This window comes from Sciurus carolinensis, chromosome 5 (assembly GCF_902686445.1).
Source record: "Sciurus carolinensis chromosome 5, mSciCar1.2, whole genome shotgun sequence".
NCBI classification, from domain to species: domain Eukaryota; kingdom Metazoa; phylum Chordata; class Mammalia; order Rodentia; family Sciuridae; genus Sciurus; species Sciurus carolinensis.
The window spans coordinates 130,943,163-130,967,900 of NC_062217.1; the positions used below are offsets into that span (position 1 = coordinate 130,943,163).

General features: G+C 45.2%; 1 protein-coding gene across 4 annotated transcripts; it reads left to right on the forward strand.

Annotated features, from left to right (window-relative positions):
* Positions 1-2,749: 2,749 nt before the first annotated feature.
* On the forward strand, positions 2,750-24,261 carry Prxl2a (peroxiredoxin like 2A). 4 transcript variants are annotated; one of them, XM_047553989.1, is made up of 6 exons: positions 2,750-2,907; positions 12,348-12,527; positions 14,346-14,437; positions 17,825-17,965; positions 18,661-18,825; positions 22,074-24,261. In XM_047553989.1, the coding sequence occupies exons 2-6, from the start codon at positions 12,350-12,352 to the stop codon at positions 22,185-22,187; spliced, it is 690 nt and encodes a 229-aa protein (XP_047409945.1). In that variant the 5' UTR covers positions 2,750-2,907; positions 12,348-12,349; the 3' UTR covers positions 22,188-24,261. The 4 variants fall into 4 exon arrangements, with proteins under 4 accessions (XP_047409945.1, XP_047409948.1, XP_047409946.1 ...); XM_047553992.1 differs by having other exon boundaries at positions 2,752-2,907; positions 12,365-12,527; XM_047553990.1 differs by lacking the exon at positions 2,750-2,907 and adding an exon at positions 8,129-8,213.
* The last annotated feature ends 477 nt before the right edge of the window (positions 24,262-24,738 follow it).

A 24,738-nucleotide genomic window follows, 5' to 3' on the forward strand; every position in this document is an offset into this window, starting at 1 on the left:
CCCTATGAATTTGAGAGGGATAGGTAAGTTTCCCAGCCCCTGCCGGGTGGTAACATATCTAAGTTATCTAAGTTGTCACAAGATTCTAGCCAACCATAACTTCAAAATCTAAGGCTAGTCTATGGTCTTTACAACACCAGAATTACTTTTCTCTTTAAAACCTGGAAGGATGTTGGGGTTTTTTGGTTTGGTTTTCAGATTTTTTAAATTCTGTTTTTAATTTTTATCCTTGAGTTTTATAAATAAGTTTTCCTGTGCCTGCTTACCCATAACTTCTTTTTCTGGTCTGATGGCAGTTTAAGGAGTTCAGCCTGTGTTTTCTCAAACAAAAAGAAACTTGGGAGTATTGGAGCACATTAATTCACCAACAGATGTAGCCTGTTTTCCAAAGACCAGAGCTTTAGGGTGTTATAGAAGTGGAAACAGAATCATGGCTTTTTCCATTTTACTAGTGAATATATCCAGCTGAAGCCTAAGAGCGTCTCCTACCCCAGAATTCTGCTCTTTCTAACTTCTGAACAGAGCTGTCATTAATGGTCAATTTCTGGATGCCCATGTCCCAAGGAAATGGCTTCTTCTTTTGTCTTAAGTGGACTTCCCTGCAAACTTTCCTTGTCATTGACCATACCTCCTATGTCAGGATAGAGAAAGTAAGTTTTTTCTTCCTCCTCTTCACAGGGTAGGAAGAAATTAGACAGGTGGGAGAGAGGTCTCTGGGGGGTAAATTTTATGACTACACCCACATTGTACCAAATTATACCAAATATTTTATGACCTTCAAATTAGATGTTATGGTTTGGACCTAGAAACGTTCCCCCCCCAACCCCACCAAGCTCTTGTGTTAGAAGTATAGTCCCCAATACAGCAAGGTTCAGAGAAGCAACTTTTAGGCAATGATGAGAGGTATAACCTCATTAGCAGATTAATTCATTCGATGATTATATGATTATTATTATTATTCAATTATTATATGAATGGACTACTGGGTGGTAACTGTAGGCAGGTGGTGGCATGGTTGGAGGAAGCAGGTTACTGGGAGTATGCTCTTGGGGATTACATTTTGTCCCTGGTTCCTCTCTTTCTTTCTCTCTGCTTCCCTACCACCCCCACCTTTCTGTCAGGGTGTTCTGCCTCACTTCAGACCCAGAGCAAATGTAGTCAGCAGACCATGAACTGAACCTCTGAAACTGTGAGCCCCCAATAAACTCTTCCTTCTTTAAATTGTTCTTGTCAGGTATTTTAGTCACAGAAATGAAAAGTTTACTAACACACTATCCTGCAAGAAAACGGCAATGGTCCCCTGGTTGTTTGACCCCTCTCAACCCCCAATTTAGATCCACCCCTCTTTCACAACACTTTCCAAGTACCTCTGGATGCTGGCCCTGGACCAGGCTTTGGAGTCCTAGAGGTGGAGCAAAGAAACTCAGAATTTGATTAAGAAGACTCCTTGAGTAGATTTCTATGGGTCCAAGGGTGGCCATAAGTTCATATGAAACATGGAGTCTGAGTGGGAAGTCAGGGAGGAGAATCAGGGGCGCTTTTGGACTTCCACACTAGTAAGTGCTTCCTAGATAAAGCGGGGAGGGCACTGCAGGCAGAAGACTTCTCACTAGCGGGGTGGAAGGCAGCTTTGCTACTTCTGTAAGCTGCATTATGACTGGCCTCATTGTTCCTCTGATCTTTTAAGACTTCTGCTGTGAGTCAGCTAATTCTATCTCTGAAAGGATGTTCTCCTAACCACCTACTTTTCTAAATCAGCGCAGGCCCTTAATACATAAGTAAAAGAAAGAACGGACTTATTAATGGCAGTGGGACAAACTAACCCATCTTCCTCAGGCTGAGAGGAACAGGCAACAAACATCCCAAGATTCAATGTTCTTGGCTGCCACAGGTCACTCTGCCTGGCAAACAGCATTTCGAGGGAGAGATGGAGGCTGGCAATTGTGTATTTGTTGCTAATGCTTGAAGGGATGCTCATTAGAACAAGTCCTGAATATTTTCCATCGCCATACCAGAAAAAGTGGGGGGGAGGGAGTGACAGTAAACCAACAAAAATCCCCAACTATTCAGTCGTGGAGCGCGGTGGTGGCACACGCCTGTAATGCCAGGATCTTGGGAGGCTGAGGCAGGAAGATCACAAATTCGAAGCCAGTTTATGGAGACCCTGTATCAAAACTAAAAGGGCTGGAGATGTAGTTCAGTGGTTGAGAACCCCGGGGGGGGGGGGGGGGACACGGGACTATTCCAGAATGCGCTGAGAACTGGAAGGCGACCACCCTCAGCTAGAGGACCAGGTTCTTCTAGATCCGACAGGGGCAGAGCACTAAAAAATGCATCAGGAGCCGAACGCTTGTAATCCCAGCCACTGGGGAAGCTGAGGCAGGCGGATCGCACGTTGGAGACCAGCCTGGGATATTTAGCGAGTCCTGACTGAATAAAAAAGGGTTTGAGCTGTAGCTCAGCGATAAATCGCCTCTGTATTCAAGCCCTGGTACCAAACAACGACAAACACGAAACGAGTCAGGAGCCTGCGTTCACCGACTCCCGGAGGAGTGGACCAAACTAGAGAAGTGCGAACCAAGGATAGTCGGGGAAGCGCCGGGGGAAGCGCGGAAATTCAAGGGTGTCGGGTTGCAAAGAACTGAGCCAAGAAAGCGGTGGGTGGGAGGAGTAGGGGCGGAGCCAGAGCGCTCTGCAGGGGGCGGGACCTATCACATGTGAGTGGCGTGGAGGCACCAGCGCGAAACTGCGCAGGCGCGGGGCCGCCCGAGAAGCCCCGCGGCTTAGATCTCGGCGCCCGGGTCCCGCGGAGAAGAGGGCGGGACCCGGAGTCCGGCGGAGGGCATTGAGCGCAGGGCTCTGGTGAGGCCGGTGACGTCCGCAGAGGCGGGGTCCGTCGCAGCGCAGGTGAGGAGTCCGGCAGGGCCGGGTCTGCGGCGCGCAGGGTGCACTTGCAGGTTTTAGGTCCTCTCCTTCGAAGGGGTTCTGCGCGCGCGTTTGCAGTCCCTTTAGAGGCCGCCCGACCCTCCCTTGGGACGGCACTCCTGGCCCCGAGGCATCCCTGCACGGTGGCGGTTGTGGGCGCTGATCTGAGGGCGAGCCCGCTCGTCTTCCCGCTCTAGGTTTTGAGTGATGCTGGTGGCACCCACTGGTAGAATTTTGGGACAAAGGACTAAGGAGAGGCACGCCCCCCCACCCTCACGCCAGCGCTAAGTCTGGGATGGGTGGCGAGCGGACCATTGAGAGGAGGCAGTGGCCCGGCTGACCTGCCTTGGTTGCTTACACAATCACGCGTGCCTCTTCAGTCTCAGAGGCACCTGTTCCCCCTCTCCCAGAGGTTACAAACCCATGATTTATCACTGTAAAGAGCCCAAGAGTAACAAAACACAGTACCGAGGTGTGGGAATGAGAAGACAACAATGGACCAGCCTGTCCTCCGTTGTGCAGCAGCGGGAGGGGAAGGGATCCGTGGTCAGGGCAAGAGAAGTTAAAGCCCCGCCTGGCGCTGGCTGTGCTGAGCTGTGCAGCGGGAGGCACCCGCCAGGCCAAAGGCTTGACAGGTTCCTGTCCTGCTAACTGCCTCTTATCCCGCCACACCATGTTGTTTCCACAGCCTGTTGACCTAGACCTCAATTTATTTGGGTTTTATTTTAATGTATTTCCCTTTCAACTGGTAGATGATTTATTAGAAAGGAAGATAATTAGGATTTAGTGTGAAAAAAGCCATCTGCACAAAGCCAGCTTGTGTACAGTCTTGGATGCACCTGTTTTGGCCTGTCCCTGGAGACTGAGAATTGGGAGTCAGATTGCAAACCCTGACTCCTCAGAAGATATTCATTGGAAACGTATAGGTAACATTGTGGGGCAATCATTAATTGGGAAACAAGGAAGAAGTGTACATCATATCAGTGCACCCTTTGTAAGGTAGCGTACAAAGCAACTCCAATATGTTTAATCCTTTGATTTTTTTTTTTTTCATCTCTGTGTGATTCAGGAATCATTTTCATTTTACTGATTGAAGACAGTGCCTTGCCCGGTTCATACACCTAGTGGGAATTAGATCTTGGATATTCTTGGTCTAGCCTTTCCCATATCCCCTTCCTTTATAAGGGCATACCATGTAGTTGAGACTGTTGTTTCTGAGTGGTTGCAAAAGATGCTTCTCATTAACTTGTGTGGTACAAGGAAGGTTTAGTTAGGACTGCAATTCCAGGACTCAAGCTCCAGGCTTTGTCAGTATCTCAGAAATAAAGCAACTTTCATGCCTCTTTGTGAAAGGTTGGGTAGAGGCTCTAAGTCTCCCTCGACTGAGACTTATGTGGCAAGAGATGCTATGAGGGAGCCAGCCTCACCTCTGAGCTCAGTGGCCTCTGGCACAGGGAGATTACAGCTAAGCAGTGCCCTTTGCCTTCTCTGGCACTGTGGGTGGAGAAGGCAATGTGGAGCTGCTGCAGGGGTTGCATGGAGCGTGTGTTGTTGAGTGGGCAGACAGCAGAGAGGTGAAGCTAAGCTAGGGTTCCTTTCAGATCTAGAACTTCCATCTATATAGCAGGCCTGCAGTGACACAGCCGGAGCAGTTGTTCAGTGTTTTGTGTCTGTCCTGCTTGTGATGTCTTGCTCTCCTGGGAAAGTAAATGAATCTGAGCCCTGCAAAGAAGAGAAAGATGATGCCGCCTTACAATTCTCGTGCATATTGCTGCATTTCACATTGTTCTTAAATATTCTTTATGACAACCTTTCAAAATGCCCTTGTTTTTAAGATACTGAGATACAGAGGGATGAAATGACTTCACAGAGTCAGTGAGAGTTTAGGATTAAGGTCCTGAAGCAGTGTCTTTTGAAGTACCACCCCCGCCTTCCTATCTGCACCCATATACCTTGAGAGAGCAGGTGTTCTGTACCCAGACAGGAGACAGCAAGTGAGGGACAGAATGGCTAAATCAGTTTGGGCCTCTGCAGCTTCAGGCTGCTTTCTCAGAGGAAAGGACCTCTTCGAGCTCCTACATTCCTCAGCTTTAGCCACATCCTAAAGTTTCCCCATAGCTGGGTATGCCTTGTTCTTTGAGCACCTGTTCAAAAACTTTGTGAATCTGGCCTTTGAGAGGAGGGTTAAGCCAGAGCCAGCCAGGCAGGCAGGCAAGCAGTCAGCCAGCCCAGGGAGCAGAGCTGAGAGTTGAAGACTTTAGCAGGTAGTTGAGAGTTCATTGCAAGTGGCTGTGGTATTGACAACATTAGTGGGTGGGAGGGCATCTCCTGTTGCTCATGGGGCCCTGGGTGTCCTTGTTAGCATATTGCTAACCTAGCATTTTCAAGCTCTTTAGCATCTAGAATTGTTAGGGCCTTGTTACTGCAAATAGGAAAAGTGTGGACCAGCTTCTCAGCCACGAATGGGTAATGGGACCCTTAAGAAAACTTTTGGCATCGGTTTATAAGCTGTTTGCCAAGGATTGGGCCTGGCATAGTCTGGTGTTCTCTCCAAGTACGAGGTTTCCCAGGCCCCATTCAGGAGTAGTCTTACACTCAACTTGCTCTAAGCCACCAATCAAGTTTCGGGCTCTGGGTCTCTTGTCTAGGACCCCAACCCCTACCTAGTCCGAACTCTAGAGACTTTTGGGCAATGGTTGGCTTTTTGAGAACCAGACAGAATAAATGCAGAATAAATAGTCATGGACTGGGGTTTGGTAGACCCAAACCTGAGTCACCCTTGTGATCTTTCACTACCTATCCCATTCACTGAGCCTGAGTGCCCTCATCGACTTAGTAAAGGAAGGGCTGAAGTAGAGCTTTGAGGGAAGGAGAGGGGAACAGAAGGGAGGAAAGGAAGATGAAGCATCCTTCCAGCCTTGTTCACTGAGGGCCTGAGGCAAGGAGGCCCTTAATTTCCTGTCTCCCTGGGCTCCCCTTTCTTCCCTCTGTGCTGTCTGCCCCCGGCCAGCTCTTTCTGAGGAGGGAGGATTCCCTGGTTAGGCTGGGCTAGGCAGGAATACCCTTGATGTTTAGAATATGATGTTGTCTCTACTTGTTTCAGACATGAATTAACCCACCCAGTGCTGATGCTTTATTTTATTAAGACTTGATCAGTTCCTGCCTAGAGGCAGCTCTTTGAACAGGCAGGAATTTGACCTGGGGAAGGAAGAAGTGAGGATTCATACCCAGCAGGAGAGCATTGGTGGCAGGTGCCCCCTGACTTTCTGAGGTGCCATCAGATCCTTGTAACTGCAGTCTTGGGGTACTTTAGAGTTTGGATGTTTGACCCACACCCAGAATGTCCACATAGTTTAGGTCTGATCACCCTGCCAGCAAGCAATGTAGCTAGGACTCAAATGTAAAGTCACCTAAATCATAAGATAAGTGGGGTCTTTGTTGTTGTTGTTTTTGTTTTTGTTTTGTTCTTGGTACTGGGGATTGAACACAGGGGCACTTTACCACTGAGCCACATCCCCTTTTAATTTTTTATTTTGAGACAGGGTCTCACTAAGTTTCTGAGGCTGGTCTTAAACTTTCAATCTTCCTGCCTCAACCTCTTGAGTCACTGGGATTACAGGTGTACCCCACCACATCTGGTTTAGTGCTTTCTTTAACATCAAACCAACCTTGTCCCAAATTACCTTCCATACTGTACTGAAATTGGATGGTTTCAACCCCACCTCACTGTGGAGTTTAAAATTCAGATTCTTTCATTAGACATGCAACACCTGCTAATTACCAGGCTCTAATTAAGTGCTGGTGATACAGGAATGAGTAAAACAACAGCCCTTGTCCTTAGATTGTGCCACTATATTGTGGAGACAGATGTTAGTAGGTGAAACACATTAAGTCCACTTGTGCAGTAACTTTGTATTTGTGTTTATATATGCATGTACACAATGATTACAGGTGAGGGAGCAGTCAAGTGGCAGGGTTTTTGGGAAGGAATTTAGAGGAAAAGTGTTATTTGTGCTCAGCCTTAACAAATAAATAGATATTTACCTAATTAGCAAGAGGGGGGAGGGCATTCTGGGTAAAAGAAATGGCATGAGCTGTAGTTTAGCCTTGCTTTTGGAGTGGTCTGGTGAGGATGCTCTAGTGACCTGTGAGGCCAGAATGGTCGACTGAAGCTAAGCTGTGAAGGATGGTGCCAAGAGATTCATTGTAAAAGTCTGAAACCAAGGGTGGGATGTGGGTAGGTCGAGGTGTGTTAAGATTGCTCTGACTTTAGCCTGGAGAAAAATTGCAGAAAATCAAAGCAGAGCCAGGCCAAGTTCAATTATGTGGCTATTGAAATAGACCAGGTATAAAATAATACAGTTCTGGGGTTGGATCATAGCAGTGAAGTCAATAAGTGGGTAGCAGATGCATTTTATAAGATGAACAGAACTTCCTAATTAGGTGTGGGCAGGGAGGGTAAAAGAGTAAAATGTGACTGCCAGTTTCTGGCTTGAGCAATGGGCTGATTGCTTGTGTTGTTCCCCAAGAGAGAACTCCAGAAGAGAAATTAACATGAGTGTAGGTCAGTTTTGACATAGTACAATAGAGATCTAAAACCCCCAAGAGGAAACTTTGAGTCAAAAGCAGGATTGGGAATTTGGAAGTCAATACCAAGGTAGAGGGTGAAGTGCTGAAGTAGGTGAGGCCACTCAGAAAGGGTGTGTGAGTTGAAAAACCACTTGCAAGGCAGGGAAAGCAAAGAGGTAATGGATAGATGCAGGTGAGGATCCTCAGTGGTGCCAGCTGACTTCCTGTGCACGGGGTGAGGAATGGGCAAGGTTGCAGCCTGCATGAAAAGCCACAGAGAGAAGAACCTGGCTCTTTGATTCTGTGCAAGTGACATGTGGGCTCTATTAAGGGCTTTACTTCTTTAGTCTTCCCTGGATAGCAGAGGGGGAGTCTTTTGGCACTTGGGAAATGTTATCATCTGCATGACTGCAAATGACTCAAAACTTTGCTCAACTTTTTGAAGAGCTAGGGGGCCTTGGCAACTGCCCTTTTTTTTTTTTTTTTTTTTTGTTTTGTTTTGTTTTGTTTTGTTTGTTTGCTGAAGATTAACTGTGGGCAGCTGAGAGAGCTGTAGGGTGTCTGTGTGGCCTGGTCCTGCCTATAGAGTGACTGAGCTTAGGGGCATAGGCTAGACTCCAGGGCCCCACCTCCAACCCTCCTCCTCCGCCTTCTCTCCCTGCCTGCTCACTGTGGGTCAGCCTCTTTGTCTGCAGAGGCAAGGGTGAATGCTGCAGATGGTGAGTGCCTTCCCAGGTTTAACCTGCTGAAGTTTCGAACAGGGACCTTGTTGGGAGGGGAGTGACTTCTGTAAGGAAGAAGGCTCAAAGTTGGAAACTGAATGGGCAGCGTTGGGGATGGTGATGAAAAACCAAAAATGTTCAGACTTCAAAGTGTGCTGTTTTTGTTGGAATCTTGGGATGTCTCCTGGGAGCATTAGGTGCCTGGGCACCTCCTCATTTTGGAATTGAGGAAAATGGGGCCTGGGAAGGAATCAACCCAGCTTGTCCAATGGATCACATCTGGGTTGTACTCCCCACCCCATAGCTCTTCCCAGACCTCAGCTGCCTCTGTGCTCTGCCACAGCTGCTGTTTGTGTTCTTATCAACTTCGCCTTCTGTGAGAGGGGGATCAGATAAGCTCCACAGTGGGGAATTGGAGACTGTTAGGTGGGGGCTGGCTCTTCTGTAAACAACTTTGTTATTCTCTTTTAGAGAGACTTGACCCTTTCCTTAATGGAAAAGGAATGGGGCCAGGGAGAAGGGACATCTGGTATGTGGTAAATTTCCTTTAGAGCAATCATGATTTCACTGTATTTGATGACTGAAGAATAAGTTGATATTTTTTAATTCTCTTTAAGACAAAGGAGATTATGCCTCTTGACTTCCATAAACCCGTTTCTGAATGCATGGCAGGGCAAGGTGTGACAGAAAGATTACAAGGTTTGAAGTCCCATTTCTCTTGAGCATGGCCCAGGTTATCACTGCTTGCTGGTTCCGTGACAGTGGGGAAGTTAGTGAACTTCTCAGTATTGGTAGCTACAAAACAGGATAATTTCTGCATCAGAGTATATGAAATTAGGCATGTGTGTCAAGTGACACTAAGGAAATTCAGAGTTATTGGCCTCCTTTTTTCAGTGGTCTTAAAGGCTCATGTGGAAAAATGTTATTTTGTTTAAATATTAAAGCTCCCTCTGCCCACCCTTTTCCTGTAGTTGGGAATAAATATGATCCAAGACTCAGGATATGCCCAGGCTCTGCAGCAGGCTGCTGCATACATGCTTTAGGACATGCCAGGATATGGTAGCTTTGTAGTTCTGGGGGCTTGTCTGAGGGGCTAGACCTATGCCTTCTCTGGGTATTTCCAGAAATCACTTTTCACTGCTTATCATGGGCAGAAGAGCCAGCTGCTGGAGGACCATTGGGCATAGTGTGTTCATGGAGACACCTGACACCAGTAGTCCTAATAATGCTCTGACAGCTTAGTGCTGCAGGGACTAAGGATGCAGGCCACCTCCCCAGAGTGGTGACTCCATAGGACCTTCAGCCCTGACATCTGCTACAATCAATCTCCTTCCCAGGTTTAGTCAGCCTTAGAAGGGCCAAGCCCTTCCATTCTGCTTCTTGTGTCCTACACCAGCTCCAAAGCCACTTCTTCTCCGTGTGCCTATGGCCACCCAGATGGCTGTCATTCCTGCACTGCCATAGCTTCACGTTCACGCCCTGACCAGAATCTTTACTGTCCCATTTAGTTTTCTGTTATTTGTGTACCAGGCCTGCATCTCCTTGAGGATCGTTTATCATTTCGTTTTATATGCTTCCAAATTGCCATATATTGAACGGGTAGGTCAGTGCTGCATAAATGTTCAGAAATAATTGTTAAGTCTAGTTGAGTTGAACTCCTTTGTTGTACTCATAAGAAAATGGGCTAGGGGCTGGGGATATAGCTAAGTTGGTAGAGTGCTTGCCTAAAAAGCACAAGGCCCTGGGTTCAACCCTCAGCACTGCAAAAACAAACAAACAAAAAAATAAAAAACAGGGCTAAATGCCTGTGGATGGGCAATGGGGGGATGGCGCCTGTTTGCCTCTAAGTGCAACCAGGATGTATCTGGAGGATGTGGAGCTGACTGTAAGGGTCTCTGAACTTCCTGAATGTGTTCATGTTCCCAGTCAAAGCAAGTCCATTTGTAGGATAGATGAAAGTTGACCTTTTCGTACTGAGACAGAAGTATTTTCATCTGATCAGACGCTACTCATGATCCTGAATCATACACACCTGTCAGAAATCCAGAGATGTTTTAGAAATGTGGAAATATATAGACATTGTTCCAGGCACTGTGGAATCTCAGCAGGTGGTTGAAAGCTGTGATTTTCCTCTTCATTGTTCTGTGAACTATAATCCAGTAATGTGTAACTTTGCCACATGAAAGAATTGGAAGCAGGCCTGTGAAAGTTTCTTTCCTGCTTGGTCTAAGAACTTGATTGTTTGTAACTTACAAACAAAATAACTATTTTGTTCACCATTCAATTCTGTTGAATTCATTTCAGCACACATTTATGGTGAGTCCACTGTCCATGGACCACATTTTTTAAAATGACTTTATTTATTTATTTTTTTTACGTGGTGCTGAGGATCAAACCCGGTGCCTCACATGTGCTAGGCGAGGGCTCTACCGCTGAGCCACAACCCCAGCCCCCATGGACCACATTTTGAGTAGTGTGGTTTTGAGAAACTCCTCTCCCAGCCAGAGTCCCTCATGTCAGAGATACCACAGCAGCAACCCCCTCCCCAATACACATACTGACATCTCTTCTTTTTTTCTTCCCAAGTACATAGATGCCAGATTCCCCTTTCTTAAACACCATTTTCATTTAGTTGTCCCGTGCCTGGAAGTTCTCTTTCATTTCTTAACTCTAAACTGGACTTCTTAGGCTGGCCTCAGTGCTAGTCTGACCTACTCTTTCCTTCCCAAAGTCATTACCACCAAGTTGTAGTGCCCCTGTCACACCACTTCCCTTGGCAGTGACATGGATTTCTAGACTTTTGGAGACATTCTATCTGAGCCAAGTCCTGTAGGGGCAAGTTGACCTTGTGTGTAGGTGAACCTGACCTTGAGGGTAGGTGAACTGCACACCCCCAGGCCTGTGCCCAGGGATCTAAATACACAGAATTAGACTGGGATGTAGGAGAAGGCAAGAGAAGAAGTTAGATCCTAGGATGGCATGAGAAGTAATGGAAGGATAGGTGTTTAAGTGGTTGTCAGGGGAAGGAAGGCTGAATAGGGTTCCTACCATGGTACAGGGGTGTGCTGTTTCCAGGGTTTTCTATCCAGAGGCATAAGGTTTCCCAGCTGAAGGGAATTTTACTGAGTGTCTAGGCCCTGGCTGGGAATAAGAGAGGGTTCCAATAAAATCTGCCTGGGGCTCCAGTTCAGTTGCAGAGTCCCCTACTGTATGTAGACACCTTTTGCCAGGCTACTTCTGAAACCAACACCATAGCATTTGCTCCTGGGCATAACACCACCGCCCTTAGTCCCTAGTTTCCTCATTCAGCAGACACCATGCAGTTCTGTTAACAATGAGAAAGTGGCAGGTTAGACAAGGTGTTTAACAATGGTCTTCTCTTGGTGGTAGGCTTTGGAGGATGTTTCTTTCTTGTCAACCATAATTTTATGTATTGCCTCTTTTTCTGTTTGTTTTTTTTTTTTTTTTTTTTTTCATTTCATTTTTTTTAGCATGAGCCCATTTTACTTCTATAATGAGTGAAAAATAAAGCTGTTCCTAGTTGGGAGAAGTTTACTGAAATTGCCTGCCTACCATGAGTGAGTCCTGCTGTGGCCTTAATGAATAGAATATGGTTCTTGTTTCCAGGGAATATTCAAATTAAAGAGGAAAAAAAATGGGTAACAAAGCAAGTATCCTCTGATCACAAAAGAGAAAGCTGTCCCTATCTAGGGAGGCATAGCTGAGCCACTTGTGCTATAAGAGAGAATCAGGGTTTGGAGAGGAAAGGAAGGAGGAAATATTCTGCCTCAAGGGTCACAGAATGGCAGAGCACTGCAGATTTGGGGGCCAGCACCTTGGACTAAAGGAGAGCGAACAGCAAGAGAAGCCCTGAGAATGCTGTCGTTTCTCTTCCATCACTCCTGACCCGCTGGTGAGTTCCTTGGGGCACTAGTTACACATCCGTCATCTCCTCAAGCTCTGGTAACTGGCAGGTGGTTAGCAGACTTTATCTAGTGTTTCTGATACTGCTTCCCCTCCTCCCTTGGCTTCCTGGCCAGCTGCCTACCACAGCCTTGGAACCTTACTCAGGAGATCAGATTCCAGCTGTCCTGTGGAAGCAGTAACATCTTCCTTCCTCTCAATCTCCAGAGATGTCTTTCCTCCAGGACCCAAGTGTCTTCACCATGGGAATGTGGTCCATTGGTGCAGGAGCCCTGGGGGCTGCTGCCTTGGCATTGTTCCTGGCCAACACAGACATGTTTCTGTCCAAGCCCAAGAGAGCAGCACTGGAGTATCTGGAAGATATTGACCTGAAAACACTGGAGGAGGGTAAGTAGTGACTCTGCTGTTCTCAGTACTTTTCCGAGGTCCTGGGATGCAGGCTTGCTTATTTATTTATTTTTTTCTTTCTTTCTTTTTTTTTTTTTTTTTTTTTTCTTGAAGAGACAATACAGTAACATTAGGGTAAGTTTAATAACACTTTTAAATTACCAACAGTTCCATTATCCTAACACAGTCATCATTTTTATTTTGGCATTTTCCTTTTCATATGTATATGTTATTATAAAGTTATGATCTTGTTATAAGTTGTAATTTTACCTTTTTTCTTATTCAAATCATTGTTCACTCTCTATTAGTGTCTAACTATAATGATAAATTACTTCATAATGTTTAATCATATATTATGCCATCACTTGATAAATGTTCCAGAGAGTTTTCTGAGAAATTCCAGGCTTGTGGGATCATTACGGCACCACCCCCACCAACCTGCAAAATAAAAAATAAAAAAATAAAGAGTCAGATAAGTCTGAGAAACACTGTTTATCTAATACTGTGTTCCTGATGCTCAGCACAGGGCCTGGCACAGAGTAGGAATTTGTTTATCGAAATGGGGAGGTCTGCTTTGCTACTAATAAAGCATAGTCAGCCCCCAATCATGCAGTACACAGTGAAGAGTTTTAGTGTCACACTTTAGAACGGACATATCTCTCTACCTCCCCTTGGGAACCCTCCCACCTCTGGAGTCCATTGTGGGCAGCTGAGAGCCACACATCCTGGTGTACTCACAGCATCAGAGCTGTAGTTCAGTGGGGGGTCAGTTGTGCTCAGATGTGACGGGAGACTTTGGTAAGCGCTGGGGCTCATTGACTGGGTGGTCTCCAGATTAGTGTCCCAAGAGGAAGCCTTTGTCATCCATTCAGTAAATGAGGAATCTTGTCAGAGGAAGGCAGGTGTGTGATTGTGCAAGGTACAGGGAGGAAGGCCTGTGAGCCTTTGTTCACCCCAGGCTTCCCAGTCTCATTTGATTGTGGACAGTCTCCCCCACTTCCCTCTTCCCTTTTTTGCTCATGTGGCATCCACAGGGACATGGATGCCTCTGGCAAACTAAAATAATAAGGGTTCATACTTAGTGAGCCCTCACTAACTCTATGACCAAACACCATGGGGAACACTTTTATATTCTTCTTTTAATAATCCCTGCAGCCCAAGGTAGAACTCCTAAATATATGCATTTTGTAAATGAGAAAGCTGAGGTCCAAAGAGGAAAAACGGCTTTCCCACGATCACACAGCTAGATTCAAATTCAGTCTGATCACAAAGCCAGTCTTGGACTATAGTACCGTCTACCCCAATCACTTCCTTGCAGGACATCTTCTACCTGCTCTGTTAATAATATTGTAGTTACATATTGAGGTACTTTTTAAAAATTTCTGTTGACTTAATTCTTTCGAATATTTTTCTAAGAGTGAGTTTGTGTGTGTGTGTGTGTGTGTATATGTGTATCAAAGTACAAGACATTTTCAGTTTGCACATTTTTCTGACCAATAGAATTGTTACAATGTTCAGTGACACTGGCCATAAAAGGAATGCCCATTTTACCAGAAGTATCACAGTTTGGAATGTTCACATTTGAAAATAGGTTTTGATGGGGAGGGGCCTTTGAGTATGCTTTATTAACTTTCTTCCGTAAGATGGGTAGTCCCTGCATGTGTTTTTTCTTTTTCCCATGAGTGAAATGCCTGTCCTGGCTCTCTCCCAGGCCTGGTTTCTGACCTTGGCTTGGTTTAGTGCAGATCATGAGCTGCTTAGGGGTCAGGACTGGAAGACCAGGAGGAGATACTGAATTTCCTTTTCTTTTTCCTTTAGAACCAAGGACTTTCAAAGCAAAGGAGCTCTGGGAAAAGAATGGAGCTGTGATTATGGCTGTGCGGAGGCCAGGCTGTTTTCTCTGTAGAGAGGTAGGTGCCTTTGAAGATCTGTTCAGAGAAAAGAAACATGGCACGTGGGGGCCAGAGCATTGCCAGCCAGCACCAAAGGCCTATAGGCCCACTTTGGCCTTTTATCAACACTGGGCTGTTCTGTTATTTGCTCTGGGTGTTTCTTTTGATGTGGATTTTGTTCCTGCTTTTTAGCAACTTGCCATCTCTTATTGGGGTTAGCAATACATCTGACTTGCCTTTGATACTTCCAAGCCTTTCACCCTCTATTGTAGCATCTGTGTCTTCCCTAGTTAATCCAGAGGAACAGTTGAGATACAGTTCAGTGTTCCCAATGAGCAGCACAGACACAAACTTCTTGAAATGGGAGGTCTACATTGCTATTGATACAGGCATGGTTAGCTCCCAACTGTGATGAAGCAGCACCTGGAGAAGCTTGTTAAGATGAAACTATAGAACAGACCTGCCTGTCTGCCTCCCCTTGGGGAACCACCTGGAGTCCATTATGGACAGCTTTGGTCTTACAGGATCTGTAGTCTGGTGGGGACTTGGTCAAGCTGGTGGTGTGGGTGCATTTGATGTGAGAAACCCATGAAAGTTGGGGCTTACTGAATGGTCTGTAGGTTGGCCCTTCAAAGGGAAGCCACTGTTGTCTGCCCAGTAAGTGAAAAAGCACATTAAGGGAAGGCAGGAGCTATGATTTCTAAGTCACAAAATACTAGTGTTAAAGGGAACTTTGCAGTGACCTGGAACCAGATAGGTAAGCTGAGGAGGGCCAGAGTGGTTTGGTGGCCTGCCTAGGCTGATAGCAGAAGCCCCAAGTTCTGAGATCACTCCTTGCCTGGATGAAAACTGGGAATGATAGTACTCCTGCTTATAAGACAGCCTGGCCTCCCAAGTTGTGGCTTTGGCCCTGTGAAGGTTATCATCCTATTCCTCTGGCTGCCCTCTTCAGCCCCGAGGGATTTCTTTTTCAGCCCTGTTGATCTCTCTTCTGATTGCATGGTGGACCAGTGGAAAATCCACTTACACTGCTGATACACAGGATGCCCTGCAGAGCCTCACCCTCAGGGCATTTTTGTCCCTGTCACCCCATTGGCTTCTCATCATATCTCTTTGAAATACACCAGCCAGTTGTTGCTGTTCTCATTTTGCAGAGGAGGAAATGGTGGTGCAGAGATTGTAACAAAGCCACACTGTCTAAAGAGTTGTATTAATTTCCTATTGCTGCTGTAACAGATTGCCACAAACTCAGTGACTTTAAACAACCCAAGTACCTCAGGGTTCTGAAGTCAGAATTCCAAAATGAAATACGCATGTATTCTTCCTGGAGGCTATGGGGAGAATCCATATCTTTGCCTTTTCCGGCTGCCAGCATTCCTTAGCTTATAGCCTCTTCCTCTGTTTTAAAGGTCAGCTGGTCAAGTGGTTCTCACATTGTATTCCTGTGACATTGACTTTTCTGCCTATGTCTTCCACACTTAAGGACCCTACTGATTACATTGGGCCCACCCATTTAACCTAGGATAATCTTTCTTCAAGGTCAGCTGATTAACATTTCATTTGGGTCTCCCTCATACTTGCCATGTAACATATTCACAAGCTCCAGGAATTAGAACACAGACATCTTTAGAGGCTCTCGTTTTTCTGCCTACTACTGGAGGTGAAGTTTAAAGTTTTTGATTCCAAATTTGCAATGCCTCCACGCACCAATGTGGAAGCCTGTTATAACTTGATCGTTTGAGGCCAGTGAAACCCAGAACGTTCCAAGAGCAATAGCTCTTTCTAATTGCAGTCTGTTTTCCTCTGTGCTGGTCTGTGTCCTGGCAGAACATTTTTGTAGAAACTTCCATTTTCCAAAAAGATCAGTGGATGTCAGTCTGAGCTATTTGGAGAGGCCTGGGGAAGAGGTATATGACTCAGTTTCCACTTCACGGCTTTGTACATTGATATTCCCAGATTAAAGAGCCCAAGAAAAGCAAGTGGAACTCCTCTTCTCTAACAGGTGGTCTTTGACCACATCAGACACTGTAGTCCCTCCTCCTGGCTCTAGGTCAAAATTTGCCACTCACTGAAGCTCTTGATAAATGTATTGTAATCAATTCTGCTTCACCTTTTTCTCTGTTCTAGAATATAAATGAAAACATAAATGTAGTTGCCACCATACAGCAGTGCATTTGTGTTAGAGACCAGCAGGCTGCATTTAAAAGAATTTCCTGCTGGTTCTTTAATTCTGACACCCAAAGTGGAAAAAAAAAAATTGTTATTAAGGTTGAAGTCTTATCATGATCCATGCAGTAATTTCTCATCCAGCACCAGTTCATGAGGGTCAGGGATGTCTGAACTGCTCAGCTCAGCTACATTCTCCACATTGTCCACTTTCAAATTTTTCCACCTGGTATTTTGCACCTTCTTTATATCCAGTCATGCTCTGTACACTAAGGGTGCAAGAAATGGAACATGTATTTTCTAGCTATTATATTTGGGAATTAATTGATTGTACCCAACTTAGTGGTATCCCACAGACTCAGCACAAAAACGTAGCCAAACAGGGAAGCTATATAGAACATGCACAGAGCCTGTGTGGTGGCTCACACCTACTACCCGAGTGACTCAGAAGACTGAGGCAGGAGGAGGATCACAAATTCAAAGTCAACCTCAGCAACTTGGCAAGACCCTGTCTCAAAATAGAAAATTAAAAAAAAAAAAAAAAAAAGTTGGGGAAATCCTGGTTTCAATCCTCAGTACCAAAAAAACAAAAACAAAAGCAAAAAAAAAAAAAAAAATCTAAACAAACAAAAACAAAAATAACATACACAGAGAAACAGAAATAGAACTTCACTCCAGGCTGGATAGGCTAGCCAGGGAGATCTTTCTAGATCAGGGATACCTTTCCAGAGAGTCCAGTTTGAGCTGGAGAGAGAGGGGAGATGGTAGCAGGGGAGGGGAGACCACTGAGAACAAGTGTGGAGGCCATGGAATATGGGCTGTGTGGCATGTGTCTGATGGTCCCTTGTACTAGTTTGGTCTAGTGCCAGAGAGCAGCTGGAAGATAAGGTAGGAGAGAAGTGTCATGGCTGGGAGTGGAGGACATGTTTGAGTGTGTCCTCGCTGTTATGGCTGCCCGCCCAAGGCTATGGTTGGAACACCCATGATAAGAAGCTAGCTGTCCTTCCCACCATGAAAAACACAAGAAGTCTAGATTGAGGACAGCTTCTAACATCCTTTCCCAAGTCCTAGTGCCCAGCTAAGATAGGCACATGCTGGGTTGCACAAATATTTCTGGCAGTTTGTTGCCTCTGTTCCCCTACATTCAGGACCAGCCATGCTTTGGTGCTGTATAGAGAGAGGTTTGTTGGCTGCAGAACACTAGGAGTTCATGCCCCTGAACCTCCCTGTCTTCCACAGGAAGCTATGGACCTGTCCTCCCTGAAACCCAAGTTGGATGACCTGGGTGTTCCCCTCTATGCAGTGGTAAAGGAAAAGGTTGGGACTGAAGTGAAGGACTTTCAGCCTTATTTCAAGGGAGACATCTTCCTGGATGAAAAGGTATGTATCCTGTGAGCTTGTGGGACACAGACTGGTGGAGACTATGCTCAGCTGTGGAGAGTTCTGTGGCTCAGGGTGAATCTAGCATGGAGCTGGAGACCAGCCTTGCCTTCTGCTGCCCTGGACTTACAGGGACTCCCCCAACCCTCCGAGCAGAGCATCAGATGCTTGAAAGTTGCCTTATTCATTGTTACTAAAACCCTTCCATGCAGTGCAACCCAGTAGCTGAAACCCCTTGGATTCCCCCATCACACAGGTGGACCTTAACGCAAACCCCCAACCCTTAATGCATTGCAACTCTCTGGTTTCCCCCTCTATTCCTCATCTGCAGAATGTAGCATTGTCGCAGGTGTGAGAATGGTGATATGGTGAAGTTAGAGTTATTTCCCTAGGTTGGGCTGGCCTTGAAGTCAGAAGGTGAATCCAGGGCTGGGAGTTAGAGTACTTGCCTAGCAGGTACAAGGCCCTGGGGTTCAATCCCCAGTACTGCAAAAAAAAAAAAAAAAATCTTTTTAAAGATGCCAAACCTGGTGTGGTTCTTCGAGTCCTTACAAACTGAGACTCGTTCTGGTGGGGATGTGCACGTGCTGAATGGGGAGAGGACAGGAACCATCAGATCCCCTGTGGGGAAACTTCTTCCCTGGGGAGGGTAGGCATAAAGATTTCATATGGCGTCTGTTTTTCTTGCTCCCTAGAAAAAGTTCTACGGTCCACAAAGGCGCAAGATGATGTTTATGGGATTTGTCCGTCTGGGTGTGTGGTACAACTTCTTCCGGGCCTGGAATGGAGGCTTCTCGGGAAACCTAGAAGGCGAAGGCTTCATCCTCGGGGGAGTTTTTGTGGTGGGACCAGGAAAGCAGGTACATTCTTAGTGTTTCCTTGGGCATTCTAGGTGTCTGTCTCTGAGCACAAGGCCCTGTTGAGGAGCCTAGAATGGTGTTGCCATGCCCTGTTTGGGGTCTTCTGGCCTTTCTTCCAGAAAACCAAGGGAGGCGAAAAAGAGGAGGGAGGGCAGTAGACATTGGCCACACATCTGCTGGTTCCTCACACATGAGTACATTCACTCTTCACCTTCTGAGACTCTGATCATGTTGCAGACAGAGCTTCGACCGTGAGGGGATGAGCAACTATACCAATGAGCACTGTTCAGCAGTGGCACTACTGGGGCCTGAACCCGGATTTTCTGATTTCAGGTTCTGTGTTCACATGAAAGTATCTTTTTATTATCCTTATAAGTGTACTTTATTGGTATATTTCCAGGCCATCAAGGATGGATGATGGAGGAAACTGAAGAGGAAAGAAGGAATAAAAACAGGCCTGATAAGGGAAGGGACAAGGAAGTTGAGGGGGGAAGGCTGTGCTTTTCCCCCTGAGGGTCTTGGTGTCAGGGCTGTGCCTGAAGAGGTCACTTACCCCTCCACCGACAGGCTGTTATGGTCCCTGATTACGAGGATCTGGAGTCAGCATGGGAACCCCAGAGGCAGGTCATAGAAAAGAGAGATGAGACTCGGCCCAGGGGTTAGGTGGGTGGGTGCTCCATGTTGGACCCTGGGGCTTTGTGACACCCTCCACCCCACCCTGGAACGTGGTACCAGCAAAGGCTGGTATTTGTATGGCAGAGTAGATGCAGGCTGGGCGTGGGAGGAAGACCTGGAGACTGGCGGCCTGACTTCTAGGCTGGTCCCTGCCCAGGAGCATGTCATTAACAGGTATAGCAAGTGTTTTCTTTCTGTAGAAAGACAAAGTCGGTCTGCATGGTTGGAGCTCATTACCAACACTGATGTTTGCATACTTTTCTCAGTTTGGAAGAATATCAAAGAGGGAATAGAAATCCTTGGATTTTAGACTTTATTTCTGAGTTCTTTTATACTTTACTAACTACTTTTGCTTGGCTGTATTAGAACTTAACAGTAAATGGAAATAGATAAAACCCAGGAACCCACATGTCTCTAGTTCTAGAGACCCTACCAGTCCCTGTGCATAAACTATGTCTTCAAGAGGGATTCCCACAGACCCCTGCCAGATACCCACATCCTTGAGCAGGCTGGACTATGACTGCCCCTCCCCATCCTACTCTGGCATGGGGGTGGAGGGTGGGGGTGTTCTTATACTCCTCCCTCCCGTGCCTTCCCCTGCCCTCTAGGGCAGGGTTTGGCATACCTGCCAGCCTTTTCTTGCCTAGTGATGACTCATCTGGTGCTCACAGGCTGACTGGCACATTCCTGGTGTTGCCAGGTGTATTGTTTGCCTTTGTGGCCACTCCCTGGAACTTCTGGCTTTCCCCTGCCTGGTGGAAGGTTAAGTGGATTGGCTGAGGATCAGGACCTAGCTCAGTTCTTCTTGGGAGTAGAGTTTTTACAGTCCACTATGCCAGGTGGCACTTGGTGGGAACTTTTTTTTTCTTTCTTTTTCATTTTTAGTATTAATATTACATATTAATATGTTTTGGTATTAGTAATACATAAAGCACTCAGTGTCACTTGATGGGAATTTTGTAATAAAAATCTGTAAGGCATACTTTAAAGAAGCATGTGCATGCTATAGAAAATTTGAAAACAGTCAGACAATGGAAGGTGGGGGGAGCCATTCTATTAGCTTAACCATCAGAGACAACCCATTGAAACAGAGCTAAATGGTTTTGACTTTGTTTTTTATTTTTGTTCTTTTTTACCTTTTAATCTTTGGTACTGGTAATTGAACTCAGGTGCTCTACCACTGGCCTACATCCTCAGCCCTTTTTTATTTTATTTTGAGCCAGGGTCTCACTGAATTTCTGAGGCTGGCCTCAAACTTGTGCCACAGATTAGCTGAGATTTTAGGCATTGCCATCATGACTGGCTTGGCTTTGTTTTTTTTTTTTTATTTTTAGAAACGAGGTTTTTTTGTTTCATTTAGCAGTGTATCCTGAACATTTTCCCGTGTCATTATGTATTCTTTCTCAGTATTTTTACTACCCATGTTATTGTTTATTAAATAGCAAGTAAATGTAATGTCCTGATCGCTTTACCTGTAGTCACTACAGTGTGGTGGAACTTTTAATTTTTTAAGTCTTTCTAAATAATGACAACATATTTTTAGGATTTTTTGTTGTTTTTTGTTTGTTTTGATGTGTGTGTGTGTGTGTGTGTTATACTAAGGATTGAATCTAGGCATGCTATACCTCTGGACTGCATCCTCAGCACTTTTTCAAAGTTTTTGTTTTGAGCCAGCTCTTGCTAAGTTACCAAAGCTGGCCTTGAACTTTTGGTCCTCCTGCCTCCTGAGTAGCTGGGATTATAGGTATTTGCCACCATGCTTGCAATGGGTTTTTTTAAAGTCTGAGTTCTCAGGTGTAATGGGCTAAATAACTGAGACACAGAGGCATATTCCTATAATCCCAGTTATTTGGGAAAGTGAGGCAGGAAGTTGGCAAATTTGAGGCCAGCCTGGGCAACTTAGTGAGGTCCTATGTCAAAATAAAAAGGGGTAAGGATATAACTTGTGGTAGAATGCTTTCTTACCATGCAGGACCCTGGATTCAATCCTTAATGCCCTCTGCCCACTGAAAAAGACTCTTTTTTTTTTTTTAAACCACTTCTTTAGGGTAACTCTGGGGTATCCTGATCTTAGTTCATTTTGTTTCACAGTATTGGAAGATTGACCTCCAGTTTCCTATGAAAAGTAACCATGGGTCTCTCTTCTCAGGTGACCATTAAACACCTGCTGAAGCCTGCCCTCTGGGCTGCCCACTCAGTCAGGTTTCTTTTTTATCTTCATTATGTTCTCTTTAGCTGACATGTTCTTTTACCTGCCTGCCTGTCTGTGGACACCTGAGTTACCCTCTCTGTGTTATCAGTTGTGAAGCTTTTCCTAATACTCTTGTCATAGTTAGCTGCTCTTGGCTTCAGATCCCAAAGTGTTCCTTGCATAGTCCAAATATTGTGATGTGGCCTTTCGGGGTCTATGTTCCCCCAGAGTCTGAATTCCTCCAAGGCACATGCCAGAACTGATTGGGATCCATGTTCTCTTCCCCTTGAGCACAAGACTTGATGGACAACTGGTGCTCAGTATCTGTCTCATGAATGAATGACTTAGAATGAGGACTGATATTCCCTCATTTCCTTTTTAGGGCATTCTTCTTGAGCACCGAGAAAAAGAATTTGGAGACAAAGTAAACCCACTTTCTGTTCTGGAAGCTGCTCGGAAAATCAAATCACAGACTCCGGCTTCAGAGAAAAAATGACCACATGAAACTGCCCGGCTTATTATTGTTTCCATTGATGCCCCTGAGAAGTTAGGAAACTCACTTATTCTACCATATTCTTACTATAGATTATTAGCATATTTTAATATTGTTTTTTGTTTAGGCCTATTGAAGCAAAATAGGCCCAAAATATGACTGATAAAAAATTCCAAGAAACTTGTGAAGATTATTTTAGGTAAGACCTGGAAAAGATGAGGCTTAAAGTTGGCTGGTGCACCTCATTACAAACATGTGTGGTGTTTGAGTGCCATTATTTGAAATAATTTCATGTCTTGGAAAGTCTAAGAAAAGTTGGATCTGTGGATGTAGCTCAGTGGTAGAATGCTTGTCTAGCATGTAGGAGGCCCTGGGTTCAATCCCCACTGCTGAAAAAAAAAAAAAAAAAAAAAAGAAAGGAAAAAGATCTAGGACAAGTGGATGATTGACTTAAAGATTAGAGAATGTAAGACTTTTGGTATATGTGTTTTCTATTAATGGTTTATTATATAAAGTCAAAGTACTACTCAGAGAAATGATGTGTTATGGGATAGGTTGATGAAGGTAAATTTTAAAGTGAAATCTCTTGTTTAATTGTTCTCCATTCTAACCTCAGAGATTTGTTTTTCTAGGAGTGATCACCTAATAATTATGCATCAAGAATCACCTGCACAAAATTTTCTGACAAAACCAATAATAAAAATATTTACCATAATGTTGGCTGAAAGTGAAAAATTGTAGGAGTATAGAGAGTAAGGGGGGCAGGCTCTAGTTCTAATAATCTAAGAGGTTTGAAAATCATGTGAAGTATTCATCCCATCATTCATACTATCATTTGTGGAGGAATGACTTTGATGTTTAAAATTGGTAACCACTTTGATATTGGTCTTTTAGTCTAGTTTGGTAAGTAAGGAGGAAAAGGAACGTAAGATGAAATATGACTTAATACATTGCTTACGTTTGAATTTTTTTCTTGTGAGTAAGTACAAGGTCTGCAGAGCCCCAAGGGGAGCACTGATCCCAGGAGTCTCTACCAAGGCACAAATGGGCCCAGGAGTATAAGTATTGGAATGGGAATCAGTAAAAGAGAATTTACTCAGGGAACCAGCCCAACCTGGAGGAAGGGAGTGAAGTCTGTCATCTAGGAAAGCAAGAATAGAGACTGAGGCTGAGAGGCAAGCTGGGGAAGTAGAAGAGTGAAGACTGAGGACACAGCAGGGCATGTGACTCAGGACCAAGATGAGGTTTTGGGTCTGACTTTAGGTGGATGGCAGTGCAGAGTGTGCACTGATCTATGTTGGGCTGGGTTTCTGCAGTCTTCGAGGCAGCACCCTTAAGTGTCTACACAGGGTCGATGCAGTGACTTCTTTCCTAGGAGCTTGATCCATGGGACTCCAGCTCAGAATGGAGTTCTTTGATGCCCAGAGGAGACTTAACTCTGAAACAGTTCCCTTGCACCTGAAGAAGAGCAAAGCCCAAGAGCATGCACCAATGGATGCAAAAGTAGAAAACTTATTGTGATCTCTTTCACCAGCTGTTTTCTCCTGGGTCCTCACATGCCTTGTAGTCTCTCACCTGTTAGTGTGGCATCCTGGAAAGAGCACTAGATTGAGTCAAGGTGGGTTCAATTTCTAGTTTACTGTGACCTTAAAATCAAAGCACTGGCCCAGGCACCCTCATTGGTATAAAGTGGGCATAAAAATTCCTGCCTGCTCTTCAGAGCTATTTATTAGAAATCATCGAAGGAGCCAGGCATGGTGGCACACACCTGTAATCCCAGCCACTCAGGAGACTGAGGCAGGAGGATTGCAAGTTCAAAGCCAGCCTCAACAATTTAGTGAGGCCCTAGGCAATTTGGGGAGACCCTATCTCAAAAAATAAAAAAGGTTGGCGATGTGTCTTAGTGGTTATGAACCCCTGTGTTCAGTCCCTAGTACCAAAAAAATCATTAAAGGAATGATAAATATTATAAGATAGTGCTTCTTCAACCTTAATGTACATGACTACAGATCTCATTGAAATGGAGACTGTTGAAAAAGGTGGACACTGAAGCAGTAAAGACTGATTTTATTCTCTAGTTGACTTCAACTGATCTGTGCAGAAGTTACTGGGAATTTTAAAGAATGAATGAGGGGATCAGAAGGGAAATGGGAGGAGGGGCAGAGAAGTGGAAAATTACAAAGAGCTGGTGGGATGGGGTCAATGTGATCAGACCTTCTGTGTCTACTGACTGGCACGTTTATGAACTTAGGCTTCCTGCCTCCCACAGAGCCTGGGAGTCAGCCCTATGTTTCTTGATAATTAAATTTCAAAGGGATGTTCCCAGGTCCTTGAGAAACTCTGTGCTCCTGGGTTGTAAAAAATGCATTGATACCTCTGAGGTATAGAAAGATTTAAAATTGTAAATTTTATAAAGTAAATGTTGTAAGAAAGCGGGGAGGGTAGCTGCCTGTACTTAGGTGTGTTGGCTGGAACAAAAGGTAACATCCCCTTTGAAACTTTCCCAGACGGGGACTCAAAAGGAGACAAGGCCTTGAGATAACTGACAACTGTG

Coding starts and splice junctions, on each gene's coding strand:
- Prxl2a (XM_047553989.1), top strand. CDS start 12,350: ATGTCTTTCCTCCAGGACCCAAGTGTCTTCACCATGGGAATGTGGTCC. Junction 12,528..14,345: donor CCTGAAAACACTGGAGGAGG/GTAAGTAGTGAC, acceptor TTTTTCCTTTAG/AACCAAGGACTTTCAAAGCA. Junction 18,826..22,073: donor TGGTGGGACCAGGAAAGCAG/GTACATTCTTAG, acceptor TTTCCTTTTTAG/GGCATTCTTCTTGAGCACCG.